Raw genomic sequence first — 25,546 nt, 5'->3', positions numbered from 1 at the left:
TTCTTCTTCTCTGCTCCTGGGTTTTAAACAAACAAACTAAGGACATCGTAATGATGAGCAAGAATGACTGTTCCGAAATTGTGAATTTTATGGACTCAGGGTTAAGGGTTCTGGTCTTAGGGCGGGGCTCTATTAATTATATAGTGAAAATCATCAAATCTTTAAAAATCTTCTTCTCTGCATCTGGGTATTTAGCAGATGAACTACCTTCATTAATATAGCCATGATGAGCAAGGACCCTTCTTCCAGAATTGTGAATTTCAAGGCCCCTGGGTCAGGGGAACCATAGTGGAGGGGGGCTCTTTTTATTTACTGAAAGTGAATTAATTGTTTGAAATCTGCTATTTGGTAATAATCAAACATCTTACCTACTAACATCGACATCCACATATTTAGATGATTCCACAGTATTTGCATAGCTATCTCAATATATTTTTAAGGAATTATTATAGTCAGTTAGAGAGTATTTATACTTTTCTTCTTAAGGTCATAAATATATAAAAAAAATTGATCTTTACAGTTGATAATATCCTTCGTCCGAGAAGAGACAGACCATTACCTACAACTACAACTACGAGTAAGTATTTGTAACAAATCTTTCTCTTTTTTTAATTGATCCCTCCCCCAAATAATCACTTGAAATTCAATCAAAAAGATCATGGTTTATAACGACAAACCATTAGATTGTCCATATTTTTAAATGTAAGAGCAGATGTAAAGCATGATTAAACATTTTTTCCCATTGAAACATAATATCATTATTTTACATTTATAGCAACAACAACAACCACGACAACCCCACCACGTGATTCCGGATATGATGTTGTCATTATGATGGATTCTTCAGTTCCACAGAAAACGTTTGACGCCATGAAAAAATATGCCAAATCTTTAGTCAATCGATTTGACATCGACAACAAAGAATACACAGTGGGCCTTATGAGATATGGCGAATCCAACGATAAGCAATGGGATCTAAATGACTATGCTTCGAAAAAGGACATTGTTTCTGCTGTTGATAGTGTGGGTCATAAAAGAGGAACGGCATCTGATGCAGCAGGCGCCATTCGTATGGTACGACGAAGAATGTTCAATGAAAGAAATGGCGACCGAGACTTCGCTCGAAATCTCATTTTCTTAATGACAGCAAATGAGAGGAGTGATGATATATATGCCACATGGAATGAAGCAGAAGAGGCAGAAAAAGAAAATATTAATCTGTACACTGTTGGTTTTGACTTAGACGATACAACAGAAATTGATGAGACTTCAACCCACCCTCTCTATATTTATCGTCATCTCATTAATACAGAGGAGGGTGATGATGCTGTGGACAAATCCACTGCAGAAATTCTCGGTTTAAGTATGTATATTGTGATTTATAACACTTTTAATAAGAAATATTTTTTTGTTTTAAACATTGTGATTTATTTTTATTTTCTTTGATGCTACAAAATCTTGCATCAAAAAGAGGTTAAATTATTGAATTCTTTCTTTTGTTCATTTTGCATTCTTATAAAATGAAGAACTCCAAATTTCAACCATTATTATCTTACAAAGTTGATGAAGATGTAGAGCCACCAAGACCGAGACCAAAACCAACCACCACCACCACCACAATGATGCCAACTACAACAATTAGTAAGTTTGATGAACCATACAGATAAGCAAATTAAATCAAATATGCTCTAGTATATGTACCTGTAAGATAAATTTACATATGCATAAAGCTTAAAAATCTCTTAAATTGAAAGAATACACCTGTGTCTGTTATAAAAAATTCTTTTATTCTCATTTAAATTTGGCTTTTATTCTCATTTAAATTTGTGAAATTATTAAAACCCCAAAGCATGTTTCTTCCAAACTCATCATATTCCTAGATATATAAATTAGATATTCTGATATTTCAAGACGTTCCATAATTTTGGGTAAAGTCTGACCTGCCCTGCCTGAATGTTATCATATCATCTCATTGAAATCAATCTATCGTATAAACGAGTAACCGACAAAATAGCTATTTATTTCAAAACTGTTTTACTTTGAACTCCGATATGTGAGTTCTTATATCTGCTTTACTAATAAGTTTTAAAATTTGAAAACTAAAATCTACCTACCTACTTACTAATCCTTCAACTTACGTACCTACGTCCTAGTTCTATTCGCACCCGGAGGCCCATTGGGTAAAGGCTATTGACTGTCGTTTTTTCTTTATTTTTTTGTTAACTTTTTAACCTCTCCTCATATAAGTTTCCTTCTCTGGGTGTTTTATTTTCAGCAGGTAGCCTCCATGTTGTGTTTGGTCGGCCTTTCGTCCTGTTCTCTTCTGGGGTCCATCTGAGTGCCACTCTTGTTATATCATTTGTTGGCTCTCTTAAGACATGGCCCATCTATCTCCTTCTGTATTTTCTTAGTACTATCCTCATATCTGTTGTTTTTCTGAAGCACCAAAAATGGAAACTGTGATATGGAAACTATAATATCAATCTATGTTATCTTCTAGAATTCAGCACCAGCCGTTAAGACAAAAATATAAACACCTATTATGCATTGCTCTCAGTGTGTTTATTTTCACTGTTTGATTTTCATATATCATGAACGGAATATGGTTTAATAGAAGATCCTCTGGCTTTTGCTAATCTTGCATTTTTGTTCTTTTCAGTACTGCCATCTGATGTCACTATGTTTGCAAGATATGTATGACATGTTTTAATCTCTTTTTAATTTAGTTGTTTTGGGGTGTTTTTATTGTTTTCAGGGACTTAAGTATTGATGTTTAAAATCATTTTGATGGCATATTTTGCAACTGGGATTTTTGCTTCTCATTTGTGTTTCCAGATGAGAAAGTGGGATAGATCATCTGAATAATTTAAGTCTTTTACATTGCCAAAGAGAATCCACCGGATGCCTGTGTTGTTTTCACTGAGAGTTGATTTAAATAACATTCAACTACCATAATGAATAATGCATTCATGGAAATTTTCTCCCCCGTTTATTTTTGTCATTTTTGCCCTTGTCACAAGTGGACAAATTTAAAGCGGGACGAATTCAAAGAACGCGGTATAATTTTTAGGTCACCTGAATAAACTCAGGTGACCTATTGCTACCTGTTTTCGTCTGTCGTTGTTCGTCGTGCGTCGTTCGTCGTGCATTAACATTTGAACATTTTCAGCTTCTTCTCTGAAACTGCTGAATCAATTTCAACCAATTTTGGCATGCAGCATCTATTGGTGAAGGGGAACAAAAATTGTGAAATTCATGGTCCTTGCCCCCCTGGGGCCTGGGGGTGGGGCCAAAACCACTAAAAATAGTGCAATCCTTAAAAATCTTCTTCTTTACTCCTGGACATTAAGCAGTCAAACTGTTGGTATGATTGTAATCAGCATTGGGTCTTCTACCAAAATTATGAATTTCATGGCCCCAGGGTCAGGGGTTCTAGTGCTAGGGCGGGGCTATATAGATTATATAGTGAAAATGCATAAATTCTTTGAAATTCTTCTTCTCTGCTCATGGGTATTAAATAAACTAACCAAGTGCATAGTTATGTTGAATAAGGTTTCCTCTACCAAAATTGTGAATTTCATGGCCCCAGGGTCAGGGGTTCTAGTGCTAGGGCGGGGCTATCTAGATTATATAGTGAAAATGCATAAATTCTTTGAAATTCTTCTTCTCTGCTCATGGGTATTAAATAAACTAACCAAGTGCATAGTTATGTTGAACAAGGCTGCCTCATCCAAAATTGTGAATTTCATGGCCCTAGGGTCAGGGGTTCTAGTGCTAGGGCGGGGCTATATAGATTATATAGTGAAAATGCATTATTTCTTTGGAAATCTTCTTTTCTGCGCCTGGGTATTAAACCAATGAACTATGTACATAGTTATGAGAAGGAAGGATGCCTCTTTGAGATTTGTGAATTTCTGGGCCCCTGGGCCAGGGCTTCATGTGTTAGGGCGGGGCTCTAATGTTTATATAACAAAAATCGATGAATACTTTGAAAAATTTTTCCTGTGCTCCTGGGTACTATGCCAATTATGTAAGTATATATTAATGATGAAGAAAGCTGTTTCTTTCAAAATGGTTAATTTCCGGGCCCCTGGGTCAGATGTATTTAGAGAATGGGGGTACATAGTCTGAATATGAATTAATGCTTTGAAATCTGCACTTTGATATTAATCAACAATTTAGGATGAAATAAAATTCATGATGAAATTTCCAAAATTTTGAAATATGTGGCCCTAGGGTCAGTAGTTCCTGTGGGGTGGGGTGCACAACTGGTTATAAATAGTAATTCATTTTGTCTTTGTTGCTCTGATGTACCTCTGGGTATAAGTAACCAAAGTAAGCACGCTAAGTGTATAATGATGATAAGCAATGGTTTCTCTTTCAAAATTGTGAATTTCATTGCCTCTGGTGTAAAACATGAATCAAATTCAATTGTTGGAAACTTGTTACGGGATACTCAGGTGACCTATAAGGCCCGTGGGCCTCTTGTTTTAACAGAACTGTGACTAAGCGAATTAAAAAACGGGGCAAGATTGTTAGCAAGTGTAAAAGGGTGAAAATAACACGGGCAAAAATAACCTTGTATATAGCAATAGGGCTCCTCGTCTTATCCCATATTTCACAAAGAAACTTTGTTTAAAGAATTACCAAAAGAATTTATAAATTTTGCCAAGAATGTTTTATAAGGACAGCTTGATTATACTACAGTGGGTTAGAATCTTCATCACACTGTGTCTCTCTGAATCCTGTCATAATCATTGAAATTTATGATTTGTTGTCTTTGATATTTAGTGCATTGTTCTACCATGTTTTTTAATATAAATAATTGGTCACAACAGCACTTTCCTTTTCTAAAGCCCTCCTGATCTTTCTTTTACTTGCTGTTAATTCCCGTCTTAACAAGTTCAAACTGGATGCTGATATTTTGAACCTCAAACAACCATGGTATCTAACAAATCCTCTTATTTGTATCTTCCACCATTCAAAACTTTTAATTTCCTCTTTCAGAAAGGTAGTCTTAAATCAAACAAGATGCTCAATTTCATCAAGCACTCGCAAGGTGTACGAGTCATGAGTCTAACCTATAGATACATATTATTCATTGCATTTTCTTGATTTCATTTAAGATCAGTGTTTCGCAAAAGTGGATTTGGTTTTCATTCTGGATTCGTCCACTAGCGTAGGAAACGATAACTATGACAAAATGAAAGTGTTCGTTAAGAAGTTTCTTCACTCTGCAAACATAGATGGTGGGGAGGTGAGAGTCGGTCTTGTGTCTTACAGTACTCAAGTAACGGTAGAATTCCAGCTCAATACCTATAACACAAAGGCAGAGTTGTTTGACGCCGTTGACAAAGTTCCTTGGAGATATGGAAGTACAAACACCGCCGATGGACTTAAAACAATGCACGAAGAAATGTTCTCCGAAGCTAATGGTGATAGGGCAGGTGTTCCAAACATATGCATTATCATGACTGATGGCGTATCCAATATCAATTATCAAAGGACGATTCCTGAGGCTGAAAAAGCGAGAGAAAAGGGCATACATATTTATGCCATTGGTATTGCACTTAAAGATTTGAAGGAAGTGAATGGAATTGCTAGTGAGCCAGCAAGTGTAAATGCGTTTGCAGTTAATTCCTTTGATGAACTTGAAGGTTTAGATGAGAAAATCTTTGAATCTGTCTGTCCAGGTACATTTTACATTTCACATTTAAATTGGATTTTGTTTCTATTTCTAGTATAATATTATGATGAATTCTATGATTCAACTTTTTTGTATATTATTATAGTAATAACTACGATCATACCTACGACAACCACAACAAAACCTCGAGACACTGGATATGATGTCGTATTCCTGCTAGATTCTTCTGTGGATGATAGGAGAGTCTTTAATCAAATGAAGGACTTTGCTACAAATCTTGTGGATAATCTCAGTATCGATGATGAAGAGTATCGCATTGGTCTCGTACGCTACAGCGGGGATTCAGATACATTTGCGCATTTAAAAGACCTCGATACGAAACAAGAAGTAATGGACAAAATTAAAGACATTTCATACAAACCCGGTGAAAGTAATCTACAAGACGCTCTAGACATTGTGAACTTCGAGAACTTCCGAGAGGACAATGGAGACAGGGACTTTGCACGAAACTTAATTGTTTTACTGACAGGAGTAGATCGGAGCACGGATCCTTACGAGGCGTTCCGGGCGGCAGAACGCGCTGAAGATGAGGGCATAAACATTTATACCGTAGGATTTTACATTAATGACACATTTGAGGTCGATGAGGTTCCGACACATCCCCTTAGTACATATAGATATTTGATTACAAGAAAACAAGACATCAAAGAAATACCAAGAAGGCTAGCGAATTCGGGTACACATTTCTTTTTAAAAAGTGTAGATTTTGTACACACCTTAATAGTATAGTCTTTTATAGCAGTTGTTTGATGAATTGTTATAAAATTTTACATTCTCAATATTGTTACTATATAGAAACTTGATTCATGCTTTGTTTTTTGCATTTAAAGATTAAAAATAGTTTAAATTTTATATTTCCAGTTGATAATATCATTCGCCCGAGAAGAGACAGACCTCTACCTACTACTACAACTACGAGTAAGTATTTGTACATGCTCATGTGAGTTTTTTTATCAATATAAATAAATAAAATGGGTATATATTTTTCTATATAAAATTTGAAAAACAGATATATTTCAAATATGAGCCAATTACCTAATTAAAATTAGATGCCTACTGATAGTTTAAAAAATATATATATATACTGATTATTCTTCACAAGGTAAAATATGGGCAATTCATTACAATAAATGCATAGGCATACGTTATTCCAGTTCAATGTTTTTTTTTCCTTCCTGTTAAACAGAAAATCATTTTTTACCATTGACAGCAACCACAACTACCACTACAACCCCACCACGGGATTCTGGATATGATGTTGTCATCATGATGGATTCCTCAGTTCCACAGAAAACGTTCGATGCCATGAAAAAATATGCCAAATCTTTGGTCAATCGATTCGACATCAACAACAAAGAATACACTGTGGGCCTTATGAGATATGGAGAATCAAACGATAAGCAATGGGATCTAAATGACTATGCTTCGAAAAAGGACATTGTTTCTGCTGTTGATAGAGTGAGTCAGAAGAGAGGAACGTCATCTGATGCAGCAGGTGCCATTCGTATGGTACGACGAAGAATGTTCAATGAAAGAAATGGCGACCGAGACTTCGCTCGAAATCTCATTTTCTTAATGACAGCAAATGAGAGGAGTGATGATATATATGACACATGGAATGAAGCAGAAGAGGCAGAAAAAGAAAATATCAATCTGTACACTGTTGGTTTTGACTTAGACGATACAACAGAAATTGATGAGACTTCAACCCACCCTCTGTATATTTATCGTCATCTCATTAACACAGAGGAAGGAGATGATGCTGTGGACAAATCCACAGCAGAAATCCTCAGTTTAAGTAAGTATTTTGTGATGTTTTAAACTTTAAATAAGAAAAAATTATTTCAAGGAGTACATGTGGATTTTTTTTAGTTTCTATGATCTTAGAGAATCTTGCATCAAACAGATGCTGATTTATCGAAACGTTTTTATTTTCGCATTCTTATATAATGAAAACTCCAAGTGTTATCAATTTTTGTCTGACATAGTCGATGAAGATGTAGAACCAGCAAGACCGAGACCAAAACCTACAACAACCACCACTACCACCACAATGATGCCAACTACAACAATCAGTAAGCTTAATGAACCATCAAGATGAGAAGATTAAATCAAATATGCTGAAAATGTACCCTTAGGATAAACTTACATACTTCAGTTGAAATCCTCTTGGGGATAAAAGAATTTACTTTTTTTTATAATAATTGCTTTTAGTCTGATACCTTAAAATTTTCATCATTCATAGAATTTACAACCAATTTTTAATGATGCACAGGTGTATATATTCCCAACTCATCATATTCCTAAATAATTCCTCATCTTGAGATTTCATAATGTCCTATACAAATTGAGATGGTAAGGAACTAGACATCATTAAAAATCATTGCGCTCTCTTAATTTTGTTTTAGATCAGTGTTTCGCAAAAGTGGATTTAGTTTTCATTCTGGACTCGTCCACTAGTGTGGGAAACGATAACTACGACAAAATGAAAGTTTTCGTTAAGAAGTTTCTTCACTCTGCAAACATAGATGGTGGGGAGGTGAGAGTCGGTCTTGTGTCTTACAGTACTCAAGTAACGGTAGAATTCCAGCTCAATACCTATAACACAAAGGCAGAGTTGTTTGACGCCGTTGACAAAGTTCCTTGGAGATATGGAAGTACCAACACCGCCGATGGACTGAAGACAATGCACGAAGAAATGTTCTCCGAAGCTAATGGTGACAGGGCAGGTGTTCCAAACATTTGCATTATCATGACTGATGGTGTATCCAATATCAATTATCAAAGAACAATTCCTGAGGCTGAAAAAGCGAGAGAAAAGGGCATACATATTTATGCCATTGGTATAGCACTGAAGGATTTGAAGGAAGTGAATGGCATTGCTAGTGAGCCAGCAAGTGTAAATGCGTTTGCAGTTAATTCCTTTGATGAACTTGAAGGTTTAGATGAGAAAATCTTTGAATCTGTCTGTCCAGGTACATTTTACATTTCACTTTTAAATTGGATTTTCTCTTTTTCTAGAATAATATTATGATGAATACTATGATTCAACTTTTTTGTACATTATTTTAGTAATAACTACGACCATGCCTACGACAACCACAACAAAACCTCGAGACACTGGATATGATGTCGTATTCCTGCTAGATTCTTCTGTGGATGATAGGAGAGTCTTTAACCAAATGAAGGATTTTGCTACAAATCTTGTGGATAATCTCAGTATCGATGATGAAGAGTATCGCATTGGTCTCGTACGCTACAGCGGGGATTCAGATACATTTGCGCATTTAAAAGACCTCGATACGAAACAAGAAGTAATGGACAAAATTAAAGACATTTCATATAAACCCGGTGAAAGTAATCTACAAGACGCTCTAGACATTGTGAACTTTGAGAACTTCCGAGAGGATAATGGAGACAGGGACTTTGCACGAAACTTAATTGTTTTACTGACAGGAGTAGATCGGAGTACGGATCCCTATGAAGCGTTCCGGGCAGCAGAGCGTGCTGAAGATGAGGGCATAAACATTTATACCGTAGGATTTTACATTAATGACACATTTGAGGTCGATGAGGTTCCGACATATCCCCTTAGTACATATAGATATTTGATTACAAGGAAACAAGACATCAAAGAAGTTCCAAAAAGACTAGCCAATTCTGGTATTCATGCCTTTTTTTTTTTAGAAAAACTATTGATATTTTACTCATCCTTTATAGCATTTGTTTCTTTATAAAAAATTTTACAATAAACAAACTCATTTTTGTTTACATTTTAGAAACTTTATATATGTTTTGTTTTAAGTTTTCAAATATCTTATTTTACAGTTGATAATATTCTTCGCCCGAGAAGAGACAGACCTTTGCCTACCACTACAACTACGAGTAAGAATATGTAACAAATTTCTTTGATTTTAGAATAGAAAAGTTTATCTAATGTAAAAGTAGACATTCATCTATAGTTGAAAAGCGTAAATATTTCAGTTTTCACCTAAAGAAAGTTAGAGGTTGTTATATCTAAATTTAATGGCATATTTTATATCTGTTCAATCATTTTCTTTCTACCATTGAAAATGAAAATCATTATTGTACATTCACAGCAACAACAACAACAACAACCACCACGGGATTCTGGATATGATGTTGTCATCATGATGGATTCCTCAGTTCCACAGAAAACGTTTGAGGCCATGAAAAAATATGCCAAATCCCTGGTCAATCGATTCGACATCGACAACAAAGAATACACAGTGGGCCTTATGAGATATGGAGAATCAAACGATAAGCAATGGGATCTAAATGATTATCCTTCGAAAAAGGACATTATTTCTGCTGTTGATAGTGTGGGTCATAAAAGAGGAACGGCATCTGATGCAGCAGGTGCCGTCCGTATGGTACGACGAAGAATGTTCAATGAAAGAAATGGCGATCGAGACTTCGCTCGAAATCTCATTTTCTTAATGACAGCAAATGAGAGAAGTGATGATATATATGCCACATGGAATGAAGCAGAAGAGGCAGAAAAAGAAAATATTAACCTGTACACTGTTGGTTTTGATTTGAATGATACAACAGAAATTGATGAGACTTCAACCCACCCTCTCTATATTTATCGTCATCTCATTAATACAGAGGAAGGAGATGATGCTGTGGACAAATCCACAGCAGAAATCCTCGGTTTAAGTATGTATTTTGGGATGTTTAAACTTTGAATAAGAAAAATATATGTCAAGGTATACATGTAGATATTTCTTTAATTTCTATGATGTTACAAAATCTTGCATCAAACAGATACGGTAGACAAATCCACTGCAAAAAGTTTTGGTCAAAATGAGTGTTTTGTGATTCATAAAACTGTTCATTAGAAAGATTATTTTCAAGATATACACTGGGATATTTCTTTTTCCAATTTCTGTGATGTTAAAAAATTTTGGATTTAGTTATAGAAATTAGGTGTTAGTTTTGCATTCTTATAAAATGAATAACTCCAAATTTCAACCATTATTATCTTACAAAGTTGATGAAGATGTAGAGCCACCAAGGCCGAGACCAAAACCAACAACCACCACTACTACCACTACAATGATGCCAACTACAACAATCAGTAAGTTTGATGAACCATACAGATGGACTTTTGTGAAGACACTATTTTCACAGTTGAAACTTACGTTGACATTTAAATCTGCGTCATACGGAATTGATAAAAAAATAGAAAAACATTCCTAGAGGTTAAAATTATGATATTTGGGGCTTTGACATTTTTTACCAAACACAAAATATAGTTGAAGGTAAAATAGAATTAATTAGGATATCTTATTCACGGGAATAAGTATATTTTTTTCATTTTCAATAAGGTTGGAAAATAAATGAAGAAGAAAACACATTTCGGTAGATAAACTCGGCAGGGGTTAGTAAAGGTTGGAATGGAGGGTATTGAGGGTAGGAATGTTGCCGTTTCTTTCCTAGGCTACGTAATATGGACTTTGAAAAAGAAATATTTATCGTTTCATTAAAATGTTAAGATAAAAAAATTACACAAAAGTTCCCGTATATGTTCTCAGTGTAAAAGTAAGCCGTTGATTGTGAAAGTCAGCGCTCTTCACAAAAGTCCAATAATCAGATTAAAACAAATATGTTAAAATATATTCTTTTGGACTACATTTTATCTATAAATTTTAAATCTCTTTGAAATAAAATAATTTACTCGTCTTCTATGATGATTTCTTTCATTTTAAATGTCACCCAGATTGAATGATGTAAAAGTATATATTCTATAAGAAATTATTTTTTTAGTTTTCATCGGCTGAAAGGACCTCAGGTTAAACAATGTTTGTGAAATCGACGCGAAAGTTTTTTTTCTGTGGAATATGATATCGCACGTCACACCGTTTGGCTGCACCAAAGTTACTTCGAACGGGACCAAAGTTACTTAATTAGAACAGGACGTCATGATATAAAAAGCATGTTTTTATCATTGTGACGTAATGTCAGCCAAGTCGGTTTAGAAAGGTCCGTGTGAGATCATTCAGTTTAAGTAATTATATAATATAACTATTATGAACTTCAATGAACGGTCATTATGTGGCTATAAGGACTCATGGCAAGTGAAATGGTATGAAAGCCCAGAAGGCTCATTCGAGATTCGAGGTTCGAAATACGAAATTCGAGTTTCGAGATTCAAGATCCAGATTAACCAATCAAAAGCGGGTTCAACATTTGATTACTCTCCTTTATTATGATTTTACTATCAAGAAATTGTTTAATATATTTATAACAAATGAGTCATTTGATTAGATTACAATGCAAGAAAGAATGTTATTTATATATTAGAAAGAAATTTAAATAATCATTGGATTTTTGATCACCAAGATATTCTTCAATTTATATTTTGGCTTCTTAAATATTAAGTAGCATACATATATCAGGAGTATTTATATTTTTGTATTGTCTACTTTGTTTTCGGGGTTGATAACATATAAATAAAGTTATGAATAAGTGTCAAGTGTCTAAAGATTAACAATAACCCCACCCCTACCCAAGCCTATTTTTCCAAACACAATGAAAATGTTACTTTTGCAAAACTTGAAAGGCGACGTTACGTATTGAAAAACAAAAATCGCGATCGTTTTTCTGATAGAGGAAATACATAAAAATTAAGTATCTAATTACTTATCTTCGTCTCAGGCTTTGATTTCTTGAATTAATTAAAAATTATATATACAAACAGATTGGCAATATGAATTAAATTGAATGCGGCATTTATTTTATCTTATATCTAAATTAGATGCAGAACTATAGCGTTATGGTTTTAAATTTTAGTCTCTGACCATACCGTTATGACCAAAGACTAAAATATACCCGTGAAACCTTATAACGCTACATTTCGATTCAGCAGTCAAGTCTCACTGCACAAATGCACCCTTTATAAATGTAATGAAATATATATCCTTGAATTACTGTGCAGTGTAGAGACGATCCATTAAACTAGTATTTTGTATCTAATTATAATCAAATACAATATTCTCCCTCAGCAATGATCTGATAAAAAAAATAGTTGACCTTCTTGTTCCTCAAGTCAACCAAAAGACCATATAATATTCCATATATACGTATTTACAATTATGTTTAATGAGAAAAATAAAATTATATATGTATTTTTCAAAAGGTAATCCAAATTTTATTTTCATTTTGCTTTAATACTTAAAACTTAAAACGATCCATTTCACTTCCCACGAGTCTTTATAAAGACATATCGTCAAATGCCAAGTCAAATGCTGACTGACGTTTTTCATACTAATTGTTACTTCATTATCTATACACTAAATTGACGACGGTTTTTTTTCGTTATTTCACTATCAAGACAAGGGGCACACGACGGTAGTGACCGGTCCGCAGAGGATGCCCACTCCTCCATGGCACCTGATGCAACCTCTGATGTTTTGGAGGTCCGTGTTTGCTCTGCTCCTATTTTGTATTGGGTTTTTTTTGGACTTTGATATTGAATACTGTTGGTTATCTCAATATCCTTCATCGACCTACGCTGAAGTCCATAGTTGTATAATATCTTCCCAACTCATCGTTTTTCTAGAGACATAAATTCGTTTTTCTGAAATTTAAACAAATCCAATACACTTTGAGATGGTGAGGTACTTGTCATAATTAAAATCATGCATTTTCTTATTTTTTTAGATCAGTGTTTTGCAAAAGTGGATTTAGTTTTCATTCTGGACTCGTCCACTAGTGTGGGAAGCGATAACTACGACAAAATGAAAGTTTTCATTAAAAAGTTTCTTCACTCTGCAAACATAGATGGTGGGGAGGTGAGAGTCGGTCTTGTGTCTTACAGTACTCAAGTAACGGTAGAATTCCAGCTAAACACCTATAACACAAAGGCAGAGTTGTTTGACGCCGTTGACAAAGTTCCTTGGAGATATGGAAGTACAAACACCGCCGATGGACTGAAGACAATGCACGAGGAAATGTTCTCCGAAGCCAATGGTGACAGGGCAGGTGTTCCAAACATTTGCATTATCATGACTGATGGCGTATCCAATATCAATTATCAAAGAACAATTCCTGAGGCTGAAAAGGCGAGAGAAAAGGGCATACATATTTATGCCATTGGTATAGCACTGAAGGATTTGAAGGAAGTGAATGGCATTGCTAGTGAGCCAGCAAGTGTAAATGCGTTTGCAGTTAATTCCTTTGATGAACTTGAAGGTTTAGATGAGAAAATCTTTGAATCTGTCTGTCCAGGTACATTTTACATTTCACTTTTAAATTGGATTTTCTCTTTTTCTAGAATAATATTATGATGAATACTATGATTCGACTTTTTTGTACATTATTTTAGTAATAACTACGACCATGCCTACGACAACCACAACAAAACCTCGAGACACTGGATATGATGTCGTATTCCTGCTAGATTCTTCCGTGGATGATAGGAGAGTCTTTAACCAAATGAAGGACTTTGCTACAAATCTTGTGGATAATCTCAGTATCGATGATGAAGAGTATCGCATTGGACTCGTACGCTACAGCGGGGATTCAGATACATTTGCGCATTTAAAAGACCTCGATACGAAACAAGAAGTAATGGACAAAATTAAAGACATTTCATACAAACCCGGTGAAAGTAATCTACAAGACGCTCTAGACATTGTGAACTTCGAGAACTTCCGAGAGGACAATGGAGACAGGGACTTTGCACGAAACTTAATTGTTTTACTGACAGGAGTAGATCGGAGCACGGATCCTTACGAGGCGTTCCGAGCGGCAGAACGTGCTGAAGATGAGGGCATAAACATTTATACCGTAGGATTTTACATTAATGACACATTTGAGGTCGATGAGGTTCCGACACATCCCCTTAGTACATATAGATATTTGATTACAAGAAAACAAGACATCAAAGAAGTTCCAAGAAGGCTAGCAAGTTCGGGTATATGTGCCGTTTTAAACGCTATTAGTTTCTTTTTTTTCAAAAATTATTATTTGCATAGCAATTTATAGAAATTATGTTTTGATGAAAATCTCTTTTTCGTTTAGATTTAAAAAATTTCATTAATGCTTCTTTCAGATTTAAAATATCTAAAACTTTATACTTTCAGTTAATAATATACTTCGCCCGAGAAGAGACAGAGCATTACCTACCACGACAACCACGAGTTAGTATTTGTAACAAATTTCTTTGATTTTAGAATGGAAAATTTCTGCCAATGTATGGTAGACATTAGTCCATAGTTCAAAAGAGTATATATTTCATTTTTTCACGAAAGGAAAACTAAAGGTTGTTTATAACTTTAAATTTAGAGAAAAACTTTTGTGTCTGTCAAATCTTTGTTTTCTTAGATTGTAGATGAAAATCATTATTTTACATTTACAGCAACAACAACAACCACGACAACCCCACCACGTGATTCCGGATATGATGTTGTCATTATGATGGATTCCTCAGTTCCACAGAAAACGTTTGACGCCATGAAAAAATATGCCAAATCCCTGGTCAATCGATTCGACATCGACAACAAAGAATACACTGTTGGCCTTATGAGATACGGAGAATCCAACGATAAGCAATGGGATCTAAATGACTATACTTCGAAAAAGGACATTGTTTCTGCTGTTGATAGTGTGGGTCACAAAAGAGGAACGGCATCTGATGCAGCAGGTGCCATTCGTATGGTACGACGAAGAATGTTCAATGAAAGAAATGGCGATCGAGACTTCGCTCGAAATCTCATTTTCCTAATGACAGCAAATGAGAGGAGTGATGATATATATGCCACATGGAATGAAGCAGAAGAGGCAGAAAAAGAAAATATTAACCTATACACTGTTGGTTTTGACTTGAACGATACAACAGAGATTGATGAGACTTCAACCCACCCTATCTATATTTATCGTCATCTCATTAATACAGAGGAAGGAGATGATGGTGTGGACAAATCCACAGCAGAAATCCTCGGTTTAAGTAAGTACATTGTGATTTATAAAACTTTTAATCAAAAAGATTTCTTTATATATTAACTTTGAGATATCTATAAAAATCAATTCTTGTGATGTTAAATAGAGGTTTAATAATAGAATTCTGTTTCTTTTTATTCATGTTCGATAAAACTAAAAAACTCAAAATTTTGTCAAGTGTTTAAAGAATATTTTCTAATGCTATGGACAAATCCTTTAGTGGTATTCTTTGCTTCAGTACATGTAAGTGACTTGTTTTGTCTAAACCTTATTATTTTGGAAATGTTTTTATGTCTTTCAAAAGAGGTTAGGGGAAATATATATATATGGATTCGTCTTTCATTTTTTTTTTTTTTTTTGAAATTCGTTTTTACCTTTGCGATTCGTATTTTTGATTGGTTTTAAAGAATCTTTCCTCAAAACAGTTCCCTTATGTTCACAGAATTGAGAAAGGTTTTCTGTGGATATTTTGTAATATGAAATCCTGGCAAGATGACATTTCGATCTACTTTTGTAATTGTCCTTCTTTTATTTACCCTGTAAGGAAAAGGGTGATGGTGTTTGTGGGTTTGATTTTTTGTTTATTGTTATACTTGTATCTTCAATGGCTGTTATTCAATAAACATGCATAAAAATTGTTAACGTTTTGAAATAACATTCATACACCTAACTTTTTACACATTTGTGTGTTTCTCAGTTGATGAAAATGTAGAGCCTCCAAGACCTCGACCCAAGCCGACAACAACGACAACTACCACAACACCTTTACCGACAACAACTATAAGTAGGTTTTTTAATTAATATTATTTTCTAATAAATATCAACTATCTATTTTTTTTATAACCAATAGTAAATTTGTTCTTTTTATAACGATGTCCACATCATATGTTTCCCAAATATTCCATTACTTCTTTTAGTGATTATTTAAAAGGGTTTCAACGTTTGTAAATTCAAGTTTTGTCAAACTCTGTTAAAGAAAGAATTCTAAAATATCTCCCTTTTATTGTCTTCCAGACCAATGTTTTGCTAAAGTAGATTTGATTTTTGTATTGGACTCTTCTACGAGTGTGGGGAATGACAATTACAGCAAAATGAAAGATTTTATCAAGAAGTTTCTCCATGAAGCTAATATTGACGGTGGAGAAGTACGGGTTGGCCTTGTGTCCTACAGTACTGCTGTAACGGTGGAATTCCAGCTGAACTCCTACTCAACCAAAGCTGATTTGTTTGAAGCTGTTGATAATGTACCTTGGAGATATGGAAGTACCAACACTGCTGATGGCCTGAAAATGATGCACGAGGAAATGTTTACGGAGTTAAATGGAGACAGACCCGGTGTTCCAAATATCTGTATAATAATGACAGACGGTGTATCTAATATCAATTACCAAAGAACCATTCCTGAGGCAGAAGCAGCGCGGAAAAAAGGAATTCATATTTATGCAGTTGGGATCGCTCTGAAGGATCTAAAGGAAGTCAATGGGATAGCAAGTGAGCCTGCAAGCCTGAACGTCTTTTCCGTAGACAGTTTCGATGAATTGGAAGGTCTTGACGAAAAAATCTTCGAATCTTCATGTCCAGGTATTAAAATCCTTTTTTATTTAAAAAGAATAGATTAATTAGATCGAATTGGACCTCAGCGGAGCATGGTATACAAAGTCCAATATAATAAACATTAATATATAACTAGGCCCGAGCTAGTTTTTGCCATAATCAATTCAGATGTGTTTATTTCGGATTGGCGTCTTTTTTTCAGCACTTAACGAATTACTTTTGCGTTCTTTTTAGTTTTCAAACATTTATCTTGCAGTTCCAACCACCACTGTACCATCACTTCCTCGGTCTGGTTACGACGTTGTCCTACTGATGGACTCTTCTGTTCCGCCTCAAACTTATCAATTCATGAAAGACTATGCAAAAGATCTTGTCAATGGATTTAATATCGAAGACCAAGAATACCAAGTCGGTCTAATGAGTTATAGCGGAGACGCAGATGTTCAATTTGACTTAAATGACTACAGTACAAAAGAGGACATCAAACTTGCTATTGACAAAGCTTCATATAAACCCGGGGAAACAGATACCGCAAAAGCTATCGATTCAGTTCGCCAAGGTATGTTTCGCAAATCCAGTGGTGATAGAGACTACGCAAGGAATCTAATAGTTTTGCTAACCGGACAAGACCAGAGTAAAGACACGTATGGCGCTTGGGCCGCTGCTGAAAAGGCAGAGGCGGCGGGAATTAATTTGTTCACCGTTGGTATTAACCTTAACGATACAACCGAAATTGATGAATTGTCAACTCATCCATTGAAGACTTTCAGACATCTTATTAACACCTACTCACCACCGGCACAAATTAATCGCACTGCCAATGAAATCCTTGGACTTAGTAAGTAGAAACAATCTGTTAAATTTTGACTTGTGACAAAGTTTTAATTCAGGTATTATTTTTTCCAATATTTGGTCACAGAATTACAAGTATATCCAATAGAAAAAGAAGGGGGAAAACATATTATATATTATTGTTGACATTTTATTTTCATACATATACATAAATATCTCATTTGAAAAAAAACATTTTTGCACCATTTTTACTTATCAGAGCATACGTTTTACACAAATATAATCATGACCCTAGTTGCTGTGGGAATTATGTTTAAAAAAAAGAAAAAAGTCAATATCAATCCCACTGTAACTAGCATTGAAGGCCGGGTCACCCTCCAATACGGGTCCTTTTATGTTTTAGAGCTTTAAAACAAGACCAATATTTAGAATATTTTGAGAATCAAATTAGAGGATAACAAAAAAACCCAGAATTAATATATTTTCTAAATACATGAATAATTTTTTTCTCACATACATAGTTTGTATCTAGCATTACATTTTCATTCAATAATCCTTCTACTTCAACATTCATCTTTTACATATTTTAAACATAAAGTTTTATTTTTTACGCATTGTAGTTGATGACGAGGTGCAACCCGAAAGACCGAGACCAAAACCAACAACGCCTCCAGTTCCTGGTATGAATACTATTTAGAAAACAATTTTAAGAGTTCGTAATAGCTTAGTTTGTCGTCCGTCAGATTGTCTGTCTTTCTATCAACTTTACATCTTTTTGGGGGAAATGTTCTCTTGGCACCCGATCCCACCTTAGATGTTTTGGGGGTCTGTGTTTGCTCCGCTCCTATTTTGACTTTTGAGCTCTAACACTGCTATCTCCACATATCTCATAATCAAGAGCTCTTTATAAGTAAATTATTTTATAAAATGATAATGATAATAAGCATACTCTGTCTGTAACATACTAAGTATGTTAACAAGAGTCCACAACGTTTACCTTAATGAGCTCACCCGGCTGTTCTACTTCTTATTAACCCTCCCCCCCTTTAATTACAATGAAAATTGTGATCCCATATTTTGGTGCTAGTGTAACTCTAGTTAACTCATTGTCCATAAAAGGAAATACTTCATACTTTTGAGTCCCCTCAATCAAAGGATTTCATGTGCTTAGTTGATGAAGATATTGCCAAGTAAACATTCTCTCAAAAAGATGTTAACGAGGCCTAATCTAATTATTTCTGCCCTAGGAATTTTGAATTTTTTGATAATAAATTCTTACTGTTGTATTTATTGTTTTAAGATTAAAAAATCGAATGTTTACCATCCCGATTCCTTAGGGAGTCGTCTCAAAAGTTGTAAATTTTTACTATTGGACGGTATAGGAATTTGCTGGAAAAGCGCCAAATTATCACATTTTTTCCAGATTTTTTGTATTTCTGCCCTAGGGATTTCTTTTTCATTTAAGTCATTGAAAGTTATTGTAAAAAATCACTAAACTGCGAAATTTAAAAAAAGTTCACCATCTAGGTTGCTCTAGGAATTAACTACAAAGTTTATTTTTTCAAAGCACAATACCTCTAAAATTGCCATATTCCGGTATAAACAAATAGCAGTGCAGATGAATTATCGGAGCATATGATTTTTTCGGAAAAAATAGCAATGTTTAAATTGCTAGTATGTTTCTTTAGATGTTCTGTCATCAGTTTTTGGTATAATTTCCATGGACGTCTTGAACATACAAGCGAGTCATGCGTCATTCTTCAGCGTCATGCATTGCTTACAAAATCCGAAAATGGTGACGTCAGTAGAGCCATTTCAGCGTTTTTTGCTATTTATTGTCGTAAAATTACATTTCCAGACCAGTAGAAGTTACAGATAATGTTAATTTTGTGTTAAAATCAAAATATTTGGCAAAGTGTACTGTCGCACAAATAACTCATATAAGCTTTAAAAAATTATTATTTTTATATATAACTCTGAAAAAATATCTTTGTCAGGTGAATGCTTCCAAAGAGTAGACTTAGTGTTTGTTTTGGATTCATCTACAAGTGTGGGAAACGTGAACTTTGGGAAAATGCTAGATTTTGTTAAAAACTTCTTACATTCTGCCAACATTGATGGAGGTGAAGTTAGAGTTGGTATTGCGACGTATAGTACAGGTGCCAGGATAGAATTTAATTTGAAAGACTATACTACCAAAAATGACTTGTTTAAAGCAGTTGAAAACATTGCCTGGCAATACGGCAGCACAAATACAGCCGATGCACTGCTTCTTATGCATGATACCATGTTCACGGCCGTTAATGGTGATAGAGCAGATGTACCAAATATCTGTATTGTTATCACTGACGGTGTGTCAAACATTAACTATGGCAGAACAATACCCGAAGCTGACGCTGCCCGCAAGAAGGATATCCATATTTATGCAGTTGGTATTGGTCTACAAGATTTAAATGAAGTTAATGGTATCGCAAATAAGCCATCCAGTGAAAATGCTTTCTCTGTGAACAACTTTGATGAATTAGAAGGTCTAGATGAAACAATTTTTGAGTCTGCTTGCGCAGGTTAGTATGCTTAAAGAAATTTAATTTTTTTTTTTAATATGGGGAAACCATATTAAGGGACTCCGACCCTCAGCCAGGAAGGACAACTCTTTAATTAATAATTTAATTCAAAAAGTCTTTAAATGAAGCTTGAAAATTAAATCTTTTCATGCAACAATTTTCATTATATGCCTCTCAATGTGCTTCAAGGTTCTTTGAACTTCTCAGAAAGGTCTAATTAAAAGTAGAAATTTTTATCCCATAAAAGCATTTTTAGATACCAATGTTTATTTACATGATATAAAATTAGAAGTGATTTATGGAGCTTTGCAAAGAACCTTGAGGCACATTGAGAGGCACATAATGAAAATTGTTGCATGAAAATATTTAATTTCAAGCTTCATTTAAAGACTTTTTGCATTAAATTATCAATTAAAGAGTTGTCCTTCCCGGCTGAGGGTCGGAGTCCCTTAAGAAGAAACAACGTACACTTATACACTTACTATACTGATGCTTTTACACGATAACATTATTTTAAAAACAAAATACCATCAGATGTTTCGAGACAAAAAGCATACAAAACCAGGAGTTATCATCAGATATCAATTTCTGGAAATATTGTTTTTATTTTTTGGAAATGTAGTTTGGCTGGTATATCCTATATGAATTACGTGGTTAGTATCATTAACAGGCATCAAAAGATTCCTTCATCTTCTGTAACTTTAATATTAAACAGGAATAAGCAAAAAACTTCATAACTGGGTCGTGTCCTTCCAGAAAATCTTAAATGTCGTCGACGTACTTAGTTATTACGTCTCCCCTTCCGAAGGGAGACATATTGTTTTTGTCGATTTTCTTCTTCTTGTTCCAAATTTTGTCCAGGCCGTAACTTGAATATCCTTTGACCTGACGACTTCATACTTGGAACATAGATAGATGACCTTGAGACAGAGTGTACGTCACCAAAATTTTTGACTTTGATTTATTTATAAGGTCAAGATCAAACTTTTACATGAAAATAGAGTTTTGGCAATAGCTTGAGTACTTTTTCTTTAAGGACTTCAAACTTGTAACGTAGAAAGAAGACATTTAATACAAGATGCTGTGCACCAGAACGTTGATCTTGACCCCTTTCTTTCTTCAAGGTCAAATAGAGAAAAAAGATTATTTGAACATAACCTGAGATACCTTAGACATTTAGACTTCAAACTTAGAACATGCAGAATACACATAAGAAAAAGATGTGTGTGATCAAAATATATGACCTTTATCCAATTATCATATGGTCAAGTTCAACATAAAAGTAGAGTTTAGGCCATAGCTTGAATACTCTTTGATATTAGGACTCCATACTTATAACATAGAAGGAAGACATTAATTACAAGATTAAGTGCACCAGAACTTTGCCCTGATCCGTTTCTTTCTTTAGGGTCAAAGAGAAAAACATGATTTGACCATAACTTGAGAACCCTTTGACATTTAGACTTCAAACTTGGAACATGCAGAGAACACATAGAAGAAGGGTGTGTGTGATCAAAATATTTGACCTTGATCCAATATGATAAGGTCAAGGTCAAACTTTCACATGAAAATATATCCAAGTCATAACTTGAGACCTTTCTTGACATTAGGACATTAGGATTTTAAACGTGGAACAAGTAAGGACAACATAAATCCTAAATACACTACATCAAAATTTATTACCTTGACCACTTTCTTCATTCAAGGTTAAATGAAGAAAAAACAAAATCAGACCATAACTTTAGATCCTTTTTATTTAAAGACTTGAAAGATGCGCTGAATTATTATTTTTGACCTTGACCGTAAAACTGCACTTGTAAATGTTGGTAAAGAAGGGGAGACATGTGGGGGTTTTTTGTTAAAAAAAACAATACCCTCTAGTTATGAATTGTCATTAAAACAATTCTCAATGTTAAAAAAATTATTAAACTTATTGAAAAGGGGAAATTTAGTTAATGTACGAGAAAGACGATACCCTATTTTGTATGAAACCTTTTATTTTCACTTGGAGATTGCGTTTCTTTAGAAGAAGGCTTACGACCGTATCTTAAACAATAAAATCACTTTGTTAGCCGAGATAATTACAGCTGCTTCGAATCATGTATATATATCCTATCGTTTTGAATGGAAAAATTAAGGGTGGGGTTTCAAGTAATGCATAACCTTGTATTTAATATCAACAATGTCGTAATGTTAGCATTTTGATATTGTTCATTCCTAGACCATGCTTTTAGTGATAATTAAAAGATAAATTTTGAATAATATAACGAAAATATCTCATTGTCTATAAATGTTCACAACAACAAAGCTCTAGCATTTGTTTGTAATCTTAACATAACCGACATTTATTGAGAAGTTCTTGCCAATTAAATAGGAAGTTATAGACATTCAATTCAATTCAGGGGATATTGAAAACTGCGTGTTTCTTTGAAGGTCTACTTTTCTTCCAATCTTGCGTTAATTGTTGAAGGATCTGTCTTAAACAAGGGAACTAAATGTAAATAGAAGGACAAGGGGAATTAGAAAACTAGTGTTTGGTTTATTCTCTTAATTCTTTCCCAATCATTGACTGGAAACTTATTCAAATTAATTTTAAGAAGCGTTTTCCTCTTACTATTGTTTACTATGTAAAATGGTTCACATACCACCTGTTATATTATTTATTCGTTTTTCTTCATATTTGGCAAATTCAACATCTTTAGGTAAGTATTACATCAAATTCTGTACTTAAGTTCTTGTTTCTCTTCTAACGTATTTCAAAACACATAATTCATTTTAACTTGTAAAATCATTTGCAAGCATGCATTTTTACGTTTTGAATACTTACCTTTTACATTTTATTTGTAGACTTTATCTAACGTTTTCAGGCAACCTAACATACTAACGAAGTGATACTGATTTGTGTGGTTTGTAGTACTTCATTCTAGCCATGTAATTAAGAATAAATAATATTCATATGCCTTTAATTGTGTCGATTTAAATAAAGTATGCAAATATCGGAGGACTTTTTAGATGGCCACTGAGCTTATGGCTGTCGTCGTAGGCAAATTACTTATCTAACGTGAGTACTGTACTGTATATCGACAAGATGGCCCTTAGTCAAAATATTGCGAAAACAATAATTCGAGATTTGACGATTAATGTAGAGATTCACATGATTTCAAAACCATAACTTAAGCGTGTAATTTAATTTTGTGATTGCTGCTTTTTCCGCATTACATGATAACTAACTCCTCGGGTATATAAGAACCTACTGTATATATTGGCTCAAGCAGGTGAGCAATAATGGGTTCTGTATGACTCTTGTTTTTTATCAGAGTTAAATAATTACAATTATTAATATTGACTTCCGAAGTTCATAAATTTCACTTTATTTAACTTTATTATAAGAGACTCGTGGGAGAATGTTGCAGATGTAATTAAGTTTTTCAGTTATATACTTTGATATTTATGATTAAAAGACAGCAAAGCTTTCCAACAAAAAATTATTTAAATTTTCTTTGAGATTTCTCATGTACATCACTTGTACATCACTAATAAAGCTTATACACGTATATTAACAGTTGTCTATTTCTTTGAAAAGTACATTACAGATTTTGGTAAGTATATGTAATTGTGGAATACGTATTTCAGACTTATCACCAAGATACATTCCTTGACCTTCATGTTTAACATTTTCTAACCCGTGTGTAGCCATTTGGTTGTCATTACTTCATTCCTCTTCTAATTACTTATAACTTTTATGCCTCATTAAATTGTTTTTCTATTATTTGTATCATTTTTTCTTCGAAGTTACAACTGTTGCACCGCCTTCGACGACTACTTTAAGTTGTAAGTACTTGTTTTAACTTATTTTATTGAAAAAAATATATTATTAAAACCTTCAAGTTGATATATATTTTTGACCAGCTACGATTTACACCATATATGGTCATTTCTTCATCATTTTCTTGTTGACATATAATGCCTCTATTTTCATAGTTTATCAAATTAAATATCCAATTCTTTCATAAGATTTTTGACCATGACAAAAAGATGATTAGCTAAAGACAAAAAGAGTAAATATAACAGATATTGATCCAGTTCAAACAAATCTATAAGTAATAAAAATCTGTAAAGTGGGCATAAACACGGACACTGGAAATTCCATGTGTAGAAAAATAAACTAGAAATTTTTTTTTAATTTATTTTTCATAGAGGCACATATAGCAATATACTTCCTTAAAACCACATCTACAAAATTAGTATTTAAAAAATCAATTGTGAAATTCTTTTTTAACAATTCTGTTACAATTTGTTTTCCACATCAGCGTGTGGCTTTGAGAAGGTGGATTTGGTCTTCATTCTGGACTCGTCAACTAGTGTCGGTCAAAATAACTTCCAGAAAATGCTGGATTTCTGTAAAGATTTCCTGAAAAATTCCGATATCGATTCTGGAAGTGTTCGAGTAGGAATTCTAAGCTACAGTACAAAAGTGCATGACCACTTCTTTTTGAACGCCTATGACACTTCCACGGAGATGTTTAATGCTATTGACAAAATCAGTTGGATTTTTGGAAGTACCAATACAGCTAACGCGATCAGAGATATGAGAGAGAAATATTTCTCATTCGCCAATGGCGATAGATGGGACGCTCGAAACATTGCTGTTATCCTGACCGATGGTGTTTCTAATATCAATGCAAATAGATTGCAAGATGAAGTAAGACAGGCAAGGAACGAGGGCATACATATCTATGCGATAGGTATTGGGCTGAGTGATGTAACTGAATTAAATCAAATAGCGTCCGTTCCTGCCTCCGAAAACACCTTTATTGTAAATAACTTTGATGAACTGAAAGACTTGGATGAGCGGATCTTTAGATCTCTGTGTCCTGGTTAGTGTTAATTTATCAATTGATTTTCATGAAAAACAAACTTTTAATACTATTTAAATTTAATTAAAAGAACTTTAGTTTGA

At 34.0% G+C, this 25,546-nt stretch overlaps 1 protein-coding gene across 1 annotated transcript in view; it reads left to right on the top strand.

Annotated features, from left to right (window-relative positions):
• LOC134233990 (uncharacterized) overlaps positions 1-25,546 on the top strand; it is a 79,238-nt gene that overhangs the window by 41,434 nt on the left and 12,258 nt on the right. Inside the window, 25 exon segments of the mRNA XM_062716049.1 lie at positions 521-577; positions 776-1,363; positions 1,561-1,641; positions 5,127-5,693; positions 5,793-6,383; positions 6,569-6,625; positions 6,918-7,505; positions 7,696-7,782; positions 8,116-8,682; positions 8,780-9,370; positions 9,536-9,592; positions 9,808-9,823; positions 9,825-10,390; positions 10,725-10,811; positions 13,397-13,963; positions 14,061-14,651; positions 14,821-14,877; positions 15,096-15,683; positions 16,374-16,460; positions 16,691-17,257; positions 17,487-18,068; positions 18,643-18,702; positions 20,020-20,586; positions 24,379-24,417; positions 24,897-25,463. Of these exon segments, the coding sequence (XP_062572033.1) occupies positions 521-577; positions 776-1,363; positions 1,561-1,641; positions 5,127-5,693; positions 5,793-6,383; positions 6,569-6,625; positions 6,918-7,505; positions 7,696-7,782; positions 8,116-8,682; positions 8,780-9,370; positions 9,536-9,592; positions 9,808-9,823; positions 9,825-10,390; positions 10,725-10,811; positions 13,397-13,963; positions 14,061-14,651; positions 14,821-14,877; positions 15,096-15,683; positions 16,374-16,460; positions 16,691-17,257; positions 17,487-18,068; positions 18,643-18,702; positions 20,020-20,586; positions 24,379-24,417; positions 24,897-25,463 (8,772 nt within the window).

The sequence above is a fragment of the Saccostrea cucullata genome, unplaced genomic scaffold, assembly GCF_032062105.1.
Source record: "Saccostrea cucullata isolate Sc308-1 unplaced genomic scaffold, CSIRO_AGI_Scuc_v1 ctg81, whole genome shotgun sequence".
In the NCBI taxonomy this organism is placed as follows: Eukaryota; Metazoa; Mollusca; class Bivalvia; order Ostreida; family Ostreidae; genus Saccostrea; species Saccostrea cuccullata.
Note: the sequence above shows the minus strand (reverse complement) of the source record. Positions and strands in the feature narration are given on the sequence as shown.